The sequence below is a fragment of the Myotis davidii genome, unplaced genomic scaffold, assembly GCF_000327345.1.
Source record: "Myotis davidii unplaced genomic scaffold, ASM32734v1 scaffold221, whole genome shotgun sequence".
Taxonomy (NCBI): Eukaryota; Metazoa; Chordata; class Mammalia; order Chiroptera; family Vespertilionidae; genus Myotis; species Myotis davidii.
In genome coordinates this window covers 2,286,368-2,296,757 of record NW_006293349.1, presented here as the reverse complement: position 1 = coordinate 2,296,757, position 10,390 = coordinate 2,286,368, and the positions used below count along the sequence as shown (strand labels likewise).

The 10,390-nt window shown below is 45.4% G+C and overlaps 1 protein-coding gene across 5 annotated transcripts in view; it reads right to left on the bottom strand.

Annotated features, from left to right (window-relative positions):
• The window catches only part of GULP1 (GULP, engulfment adaptor PTB domain containing 1), an 87,748-nt gene that overhangs the window by 42,688 nt on the left and 34,670 nt on the right, over positions 1–10,390 (bottom strand). For 4 of the 5 annotated variants that reach the window (XM_015566082.1, XM_015566080.1, XM_015566083.1 and 1 more), the window contains exons 2-3: positions 6,436–6,506; positions 2,497–2,558 (exon numbers count right to left, since the gene is read on the bottom strand). In XM_015566082.1, coding sequence (XP_015421568.1) covers positions 2,497–2,558; positions 6,436–6,463 — 90 coding nt within the window. In that variant the 5' untranslated portion in view covers positions 6,464–6,506. Of the gene's footprint in view, positions 1–2,496; positions 2,559–6,435; positions 6,507–9,108; positions 9,196–10,390 lie in introns of those variants that run through there. The other variant, XM_015566081.1, reaches the window with a different exon arrangement.

The window sequence follows — 10,390 nt, the reverse complement described above, 5'->3', positions numbered from 1 at the left end:
TCCACGTGGTCCGGAGTCCGCCAGGCTGGCACCCCCTGCTCCCCATCAGCGCGGAACCGGGCTCCTGGCCATCGGGCACCCGAGCGCGTCTCACCCACCGCTCCCACGGACACATCCGCTGCCCGACCCGAACGCTCGTGAACGTTTCACGTGACTGTTTTCTTTGCTGACTTCCTTCTGTGGCACGGCTGTCAATATCTTTATTTCTAAGATCCAAACTCTCTCCACTAATTCGTAAACCAATAGGAACACTGCGCTGAAGGGTAATTTATCACAGAGTCACCAACAATAATCCAAGAAGCATTAGCAACATGATCTTGTTCTAACACAACTTCTCTCTGCCATGACTCATTAGGCCACATAATGTCACTTCTTCTCCTCATTACCTTCTTCCTCGTAAAACTTCCTCACGGTCCGCCAGGGTTGGCACCGACGTCCTTGTATTTCTCCGGTGACTTTAGGACGAAGGTGACCCACGCATTGGCATCTTGCTCCATGAAAACTCAGAGTAGGCGACGTACAGGCAACGTCTTCACGTGAACTAGCAGATCCATGGTCACAGTGGCCCAGAGTTCAAGTTAAAGGTAGCTCTAATGGGCCCTGACCCGTGTGGCTCCGTGGATAGAGCGTTGGCCTGTGGACTGAAGGGTCCCAGGTTCGATTCCAATCAAGGGCACATGCCCAGGTTGCAGGCTCGATCCCCGGTGGGGGCAGGCAGGAGGCAGCTGATCCTTGATTCTCTCTCATCATGGATGTTTCTCTCTCTCCCTCTTCCTTCCTCTCTGACATCAATAAAATATATACTTTTTTTTAAAAAAGGTATAATTGGAACCTTTCAACCCTATAGAAACCCCTTTTCAACACCAGACATTTCAATCACATATACAAATACAGTCTGTGGTTAGTTCCCTGGAAGGACAGAATCCTACTACGATCAGGAATAGTTCCCAACAAAACGGAGCCAGCTCCTGGCAACGACGTGCTTTCCTACATTATTTTCTCTGTGTTGTCACAGTCTCTCAAGGGCCGATGAAGGCTGTCTGCGGGCGAGGAGGGTCCTAATGAGGCGGTGTTCCCGGTCAGTTAACGCAGCTTCCCATGCTCCGTCTGGCAACCCCGTCCTCACGTGACCTTGGGGCCATTTATAAGCAGGGCAGTGACGTCAAGTGTATGGGTTTTACAGAGAAAATATTTTAAACCTTTTTTTTTTGCTGCGAAGTCAGCAGAAAGCCCCAGTTGCTTCCCTCCGCAAGTTCACTGCCGGGGAGCAGCTCCGGGCGTCCAGGCGGCCGTGGAAGTGCCTCCTGTGCTGACTCAGAGCGGCCGGCCCTCCTGAGCGGCCCATTAAGCCCCATCGACTTTCTGTCCCATGAATTTTTAAAAACGTTTTTCCTGAAATAATGCCTCCTACCCAACCTCCTTCTATCCCAGCACCCGGTCTGCTCACCCGCAAACTCTTACATTCTCTTATGAAAATAATTTTCTCTTTTCCCCACACTGTCTCCCCGGGTGAGTTACTTGAGTCTGTCACACTCTCAGCCTCCCAAACCCAACTGTTCAATTCATTTCCATCTCTCCCACATGGATTTCTCTGAAATCTACTTCGGGTTTGGTGTTCACTAACACCAAATTAATGCCTTTTTTTAAAAAAAAAAATGTTCTTATCGATTTTTAGAGCGAGAGGAAGGGTGAGGGATAGAGAGAGAGAGAAACATCGATGAGAGAGAATCATTGATCGGCTGCCTCCTGCACGTCTCCCACGGGGGATCAAGCCCTCGAGCCCTCAACCTGGGCATGTGTCCTGACCAGGAATCAAACCGGCAAAATCCTGGTCCACAAGCTGGCGCTCACCACTGGACAACACCGGCCGGGAATAACACCTTCCTTTAAAGACCATTTTGTTCATTGCATTCATCCCTCCAGTTTTACAACAATGAATCGAATCTTTGAAGACGAGTATAGGTTGTTTCTATGTGTTAAAATGCAGCAACTGAACAAAAGCTTCACCCCCAAAATGATTTTTTTTGTTTTGTTTTCTTAATGGTTTAAGCTTTGTTTGTCCCCTTTTTGGCATGAAAAATGACATTCATTAAAACTGCAGCTCATTTCTCTCATCCCCGAGTTAGTTTCTATATTTTTCGGTGTAAAGCAACATTAAAATGTTTCAAGGACACTCATTTGTTGGTTATTTTATTTCCTACAGACCATGATTCTGCAAGTCACTTTAACAAGAACCCAAATCATTTAAAGACAACACAGGCATAACATAAACAGAAATTGTGAAGGGTACCGCTCTTAAAAAATCACTTATTTGGAGACAATAATAACTTTCCTATACTATACCCTACAAAATGACTTTATGCAAATTTTTCTCAGGGATCATACACCAGGAAATGCCAATGCGTAAACAAACTTTCTAAGATCAACCAGGAATTACTAATGTCATCATAAATACGTAACAAGTAAAATTCAGTAATATCACGGGAACTGCTTTACCTTTGCATTGTAGGGAATGTAGTGTTTTGATAAAGCTTCGGGCGTGTGCATCCATGTTTTGTCTGTAATGAGAACACACAGCGTTAACGTCAGTCACAGGCTCTGAGGGCGTCATTCACGCGTTAGCACATGTGGGGAGAGCATCTCCGATCCCCAGGCAGACATGAGAACAAGGCGACTGACAGTGATCACAGCATCCTTTCCTTGATCTAAAGGTCCCTGCTTTTCTTGCCAAGTGTTTTCAAATAATGCAAATGTTACTGCGCCCCCTGGGCTCTGAGTAATTACACCAATTACGTGATTAATTTTGTGATAACTCTCTCTTTTTGCTCTCATAAATTACAGGTTATGTTTCTTAATTCTCTAATGAAAAAAGTCATTTTCTCTTTATTCATTATTTAGCAAAGAATGAACAACTTAATAAAGGGAAATTTTAATATTAAACTAATAACGGCATTTATATAAAACAGAAATAAGTCAACCTACTTGGGTCCATTTAGAGATCAATATATTAGGATGATTTTTTAATCTAAGCTTAGAGAAACATTAATTGTGAATCTACTATCAGCAGTTTTTTATATAAATAATCTTAATTTGAAGTGTTTTAGATTAGAGTAACAGAATATTGGAAATAAAAGTAGCTGAAAGGATAGAAGACATTGAAACCAATTTGGATTGTATATTCTTGATAGAAATATAAAATATACTTTTCATTCCATTTTTAAATTTTATACATTCCACATGTCAGCCCAAATATTTTGTGGAATGCCTAAATGAGCAAAAAGCAAAAAATATTAACGTTTAGTCAAACCAAATGTTGTTGGATGAAAGGATGCCTACGAGTGGATCTAAAGAGAAATAATACTTAAACAACGAAATCTAAGTGCTATGCACTATGACTGTATCTACGCTCCAGTATGTTGTGTTAAGGAAAATAAAGTGTAATTAGTTAAATTATTTAATCACATTTGTTCACATGCTATATTCATATGTTTTGTTACTAAATTACTCATTTTTGTGAAATAAATTTTTATTTTAAAAAATTCAGATAGAAAGCGAAGGTAAGGAAAGGAGTTACATAACGAATACATCGGTTAAAATGTAATCGGTGATTGCGAAGTCGGACTGGTTTTACGGAGCGATGAACTGTGCAGAATGAGGCACCGGGTCTCTCTCAGACCCGGGAGCTGCCCCGCGCCATCAGGACCTGGAGATAAATCAGTGCAGTGCCCGCGGCCCACTCAGGGCACAGCAGACACACCCGACCCGAGGCGGGTGGCTGGGGACCACGGGGAAAAGCTACTCCGTGGGGATCTCGGGCAGCAGCCTGCTCCCGGCTCCGAGGCACCAGGTGACCCGGCAAGGCTGCGGCTGGGGCCTGGTCAGCTCTGAACCGCGGTGACCGGTGAGCTTCACCCCAGGGGACCACCCGGCAGTGTCGGAGCTGAGGACACACTGTGTGCTGGGGCTGGTGACCGGACAGATGAAGTGGATGTTATACTCGCTGGGGCTGCCCTTCAACTCCCGTGTCGGGGACAATAGGGATTCCCTCGTACAGCTCCAGTTTTCCAACTCAAACTGCAATTCAAGCCGACAGCGGTGCTGGGACTGGGAGCAGCGGCCCTAAGAGCTTTTCCTCTCACAGCCTCGCTGCCTGAGACATTCCCGCGTGACGGGGACCTCAGGGAGGACGCCCGCCAGGCAAACTCGGAGTTAGAGTGACAGGCCGATCAGTCGTTGCCTAAGCGTGTGTGACCCGAGACCTGGAAAGTAAGAGGAACAACAGGAAACGAAAAGAGAATGAGGCGAAGTAGGAAATAAGTATTTCGGCCTCAGGATTCTCTAAGTCACGTTAATTTTCCTGTGGTCATATTCCCAGTCTTCAAATGAGACAAAATACGCAATGCCCGGGTAGCGGGCTTGCTCCCCAGTGTGGGGCGTGCAGGAGGCACTCAATCCATGATTCTCTCTCATCATCGACGTTTCTTTCCACCTCTCCCTTCCTCTCTGAAATCAATAAAAATATATTTAAAATAAATAAAACCACGGGAAAGGGAATTGCAAGCAAATAAGAAGAGAAGTTCCAGGAGGATTTTTGTGTTTGTTTTTAAAAGACAGCGTGACTATAGTAACGAATGCAGATATCGGGTCTTATTACTGTATTACCACATGATTATGTGTAGATATTGTTTTACTGGTAAAGGCATTAAGGAAGAAACATTGTTTTAGTTTTGGTGTATGTTTTAAGTCAGAAGCAAGCTACAGACCACAATGAATGTCGCCCAGCCTCACCCTTATCAAGAAAAGATAAGTAAGATGATAATTTCCCAGCTCCCCAGGGCCCAGAGGCACCCGGAAGTGACGTCCCCTAAACCCCCACAGAAGGCACGAGTCCTGCCCACCCAGCCAGACGAGCACATGGCTCCTCACAGAGAAGGCGGGGCCTGGAGCGATCCCATCATGTCTCCGCACAAGTTGGTGGAAATGTTTTCCTACATTGAATTAACGACCACATTGTTTCTCGCTATTTGTCCTTCATCTAACGTAGTCTCATGACCACATGACCACATGACCGCCTTCCCAACACTGTAAGGCGAGTCCCATGACCAGGTCCAGGCCCTCAGCCCGGCTCCCTGCTGCGTGGCTGGAAGTCCTACTGTCAACCCAGCCCTTCTCATCCGGCAGGTTCCGCGTGTCAGTCAACCGTGAAAACACACTGTCCCCACTCTGGCCGGTGTGGCTCAGTGGATAGAGTGTAGGCCTGCAGACTGAAGGGTCCCAGGTTCGACTCCCAGTCAGGGCACAGGCCCGGATTGCAGGCTCCATCCCCAGTAGGGGGCGTGCAGGAGGCAGTCGATCAATGAGTCTCATCCTGATGTTTCTCTCTCTCCCTCTCCTTTCCTCTCTGAAGTCAATAAAAATATATTTTTAAAAAACCTGTTCCCAACAGCGTGGAATGGAACAGGACAGTCACTAGTCAGACAAGGAACTGGGGCTGTGGTCCCGACCCTGCTGGCTTGATTCTTCAGCCATTTTCTGCCCACAAGGATGCATTATTCTACCCGCCCTGAAGGAGGTGACACTAGCGAAGAGCTCTGTCTTCCCTCCGAGGGCATCATAGTTGGTAAAATGCCATGTTTTCCTCCCCCTAAAATATAAATGGCACTGTTTCTTTCATTCTAATACTGATCATTTTATTACATTTATATTTATTTTAAATCCCTATCTTAAAATTAATAACGAACTCATTTTGGCGTCATTGCTATCAATTCACCTATCATCCATCCTCACATATTACTCAATATAAAGTGAAGCAGCCCCGGGCGTGGCTCAGTTGATGGAGCATCGTCCCAGACACCGGGAAGGCTGCAGGTTCGATCCCAGTCAGGGTACACAGCGAGGCTCTGGGTTTGATCGCTGGTCGAGGCACTTAAGGGAAGTAGCCAATGGATGTTTCTCTCTCACACTGATGTGTCTCTCTTTCTCTCCCTTCCACTCTCTGGACGTATCCTCAGGGAGGATTAAAAAAATAAAAGCAAAGCATACTCACACACATACACATACACGAGTGAATTTAAATCAAGGTAAACTTATGCCAATTCAAAGAAGTTAGGGGTTTCTGGCTACATAAGGTGAAGTTTGAAGTGATTTCAGATCATTTTAATGTTTGCAATTTCACACCACAGAGTAAAAATGCCAGCGAGCTGACCGTCACAAATGCATTCTGAACCAGGTACGTACGTTAAGCAACTCCTCTCGTGCACTAGGTGACAGCCAAACAGGGTACCTGGCAGTGTTCGCAAACGCGTGCGCGCTGTCTCACTTCACTCCTGAGCCCTGGTTTGATAACAGGGAGAACTGACGGCTCAGCATCGCTGTTTGACTTTCATGGGAATTCATGCCGAACTGGCCCCGGGGCCATCAGGTGGGCACGCTTACCTTTCTTTCTGCTAAAAGCACGGTTCATGATGGGGTCAGCCGAAGAGTTCGCGTCAAGCACACCTTATGCCCTAGAGAAACAACAAGATCGTAAAGAATCGGTGAAGAAGTGCTGACCAAACTCCTTTAAGCAAATGCACTTAAACTTTTAAAATACTTGCAAACACTCTCCCAAAGGGCACTGAGTAAGAATAAACATGAGTACTCAAATGTATGGGTGGCCCAGCAGGTAGGATTCCTCCAAAGTTCCTAAATTTTCCTGATTTTCTTCTATTGCACATCTGTCACTAATGATATTTATTTGCAAATTTGAGGGGGGACTCTAGTAAGCAGACCAACACTGGGGAAAGGCCACCGAGAGTCGACAGGGAACAGTGCCTGCCGCTCACACAAGAGCCAGCAGCGAGGGCGGGACATGTCACAACCCATAGGACATCGATCAGATTGACTAACAACTGTCTTACTTCATAAGTAGAAAAAAATTAAAACTAAAATAAATGAAGCTTTGGACTCACTTAACAAATCTTAACAAGACCCCCAAAATTAAACTTTTCCAAGTAACTTCCTTATATCCCATAATTTTGTTCAAAAATATTTTAAGAGCTATAAAAATATTCAATACCCAACATGGTAAAATCTACAATTTCTGGAAACAAATAAAAAAAATCAGGCATGCAAAGAAGAAAAAAAAATAATGGGGAGAAAAATCAATGAAAACTGATCCAGAAGAATGACAGGGATGATCGTGGTGGCAGCCACGGGCATTCGGAGACACTCCATTTGCTCAAGAAGCTGGGCACAGAGGAAGCGGATGGAGGCAGAGACGAGATATAAAAGCAATCAACTCCAGCTTCCAGAAATGAAAACCACAATGTGGGGCATGAAGAGTACACTAGATGGGACTAATGGTAGATAAGATACTGCAAAAGAAGAGAGGTGAGATTGAAGACACAGACACAGCAACTCACCTACCTAAACTGTAACAGACAGAAAAGAGGGAGGGAGGGAGGGAGGGCTGGCCACTAAATTGTGGAAAAACATCAACTTATCAAACAGTCCCTGAAGAAAAAGAGAGAAGAGGAGCAGAAAAATATTTGGGGGAAAAAAAAAGGCTGAGAATTCTCCAAAAATATAAACCCAAGGATTCAAGAAGCTTAACAAACCCCAAATATAAGAACAAACAAACTACACACATATCAAAATCAAATTTCTTAAATCCAGGGAGAAAGAGGAAATATTAAAAGCGGCAAGAAAAAGCACATTACATACAGAGGAACAAGATTAGAATGGCAGCAGTTCTCAATATCTTTAAAGTATGGAAAGCTAGCCCTAACTGGTTTGGTTCAGTGGATAGAGCGTCGGCCTGTGGACTCAAGGGTCCCGGGTTCAGTTCCGGGCAAGGGCATGTACCTTGGTTGAGGGCACATCCCCAGTGGGGAGTGTGCAGGAGGCAGCTGATCGATGTTTCTCTCTCATCGATGTTTCTAGCTCTCTATCCCTCTCCCTTCCTCTCTGTAAAAAAATCAATACAGTATATTTTTTTAAAAAATAAGTAAAGTATGGAAAGATCTAAAACTTAATGTAAAAAGAAAAAGATAATTTCATTATATAAAGGGGAAAGTTAAAGTGGTTCTTAAGGCCCATTTTGAGTTTCTTTATTAAACACCAATATATATTTTTTGCTTTTATCTTTCTGAAGGATCCATTATAATAAATTATAAATGTTGTTAGAAAAATGTATAAATTCATTTGATATGTGGTAAGTGTAGTAATGTTCAAAAATATAAACGAATATTTACATGTAATCAATAAAACAATATATAGTTCATAATTTATTGAAACATCACTCTAAGCTTAAAGCCAACTGGAAGTTTAAATTGCTAAGTAAACATTTAAAATTCATTATAAACACTAAAGGTAGAAGTCATTACATGAATTATTTTATCCCCAATTTTACTTAAAAATCAGTAACTGCATTTGACAAAACACCGTGAGGCCAACTAGTATTAATTACTCCATAAATGTTACCTTTTGTGGGCTTACATTTTTTTTTAAAGTTGGAATCAACAATCATTTCTTTAAATAAACCCGGCACCTCCAGGTTGGAGAACTGATTTGCCAAAGGAAACACTGGTATTTATAGATGAGTTCAAACCCCAGAGCGACTGCTAATGGACGGCCGCTTCCTGCCTGGCAGCCGGCAGCCCCCGCTGTCCCCCGGAGAAGCTGTCACAGGCCATGACGACGCCAGCTCGCCTGGTGCGCACGCGAACCTGCCACGGCTGCCGCTGCGTTGCGTTTTATCTTCGTGTGCCTCTAAAAGTCAACTTTTTTTGGAATTCTTTCAAGGTTAAAGTTTTTGTTTTGTTTTTTAATCTAAAATCTGATGAAATCATCATTCACATACGAGCCATAAATCATTTTAAAATCCAGCCCTGGCCAGTTCTCTCAGTGGTTAGAGCATCAGCCTCCGACGGGAGGGTCATGGGTTTGATTCTGGTCCGCAGTACGTGCCTGGGTGCAGGCTGCATACCCCACCTCCATACTCTCCCCTTCCCTTCCACTCTCTCTAAAGATCAATGGGGAGGAAACATATCCTCAGGTGAGGATTAACTCACTCACTCACTACAGACAGACATACATACAGACAGACAGACAGACATACACACGTACCCGGCAGCACTCATGGCAGTGCTGCGACACCACAATATCCTGTGCAGAGCCTGGTGCAAGGGAGGCAGCCCTCTGCCCCCCACCAGCCTGAGCTGGGGGGTCCCCCTCCCCTGCTTCTCAGCACCTCCAGATGGCATGGCCCCAGGCCCTTCTGTGTCCTTAAGAGCAGAGCGAAAGCCCAGGGGAGGGGGATGTTGGAATTCTCCGTCCCCTGAGCGATCTCTCCCAGGGACCTGGTGGGTGTCCCAATGCACTTCCACAAATGCCTAAACGCTCTTTTAAATATATTTCCATCAATTTCAGAGAGGAAGGAGAGGGAGAGCTAGAAACATCCACGATGAGAATCATGGATCGGTGCCTCCTGCTCGCCTCACACGGGATGGAGCCCGCAACCCGGGCCTGTGCCCTGAGAATCGAACCGGGACCTCCTGGTGCATAGGTCGGGCTCAACCCCTGAGCCAGCGGGCCGGGCTCTGCTTCTATTTTGATTGTACTCAGCAGCGCTGCACCTTCCCAGGCCCGTCGTTTGGGTCATGTCACCGAACACTGGTACCCACGGCCTCAGGGGTAACTGTGGCTCCAGGCCCCGAGGGGACAGCACCTGTGGGGAAGCACTCGGTGCCTTTGGGAGACAGAACAAGCGTCTGACTGCTCAGCTACGGCTCCGAAGGTCGATGGATCGTATCCTAAATTCATAAAACGTATATTGTTTGAAGATTCTGTTGATCTACAGGCAAAGCCACAATCTCGAAATCTCACTTCAGTGTCAAATGTCCTGCCTTTTTGTTGGGATTGAAAGGATTTTTAAACTTTTATTTGAATCTCCTGCGTTCGTGTCAGCGGATTTTAGACTGGAATTTTGTACAGGAAGCGCTTACACTTAATTCTAACCGTCAGTCACTGCCAATGCACAGACTCGCCGTTTTATTCATTTCGTAAACTTTTGCTTCAAGAGCTTTTTCTTTCATGGAGGGAGAGAGAGGGGAGAGGGGGAGGGAGAGAGAGGGGAGAGGGAGAGAGAGAGAGAGAGAGAGAGAGAGAGAGAGAGAGAGAGAGAGAGAGAGAGAAGAGAAGTGTTCCTCCTCCCGCCTGGCCAGCAGCCTGGGAAGAGACCTCCTGGATGCCAGAGCATCTCACAGTGTCCCCCCTTCCCTGGGAGGAAACCAGCAGGAAATCTAATCTTTAAGAGCAGCTTCCAAATATTTACAAGGCGGGGCCTTCCCCGCTGTCTGGGGGGGGGGGGGGGGACCCCGCCACCTTTTTTTTTTTTTCTTTTAAAAAT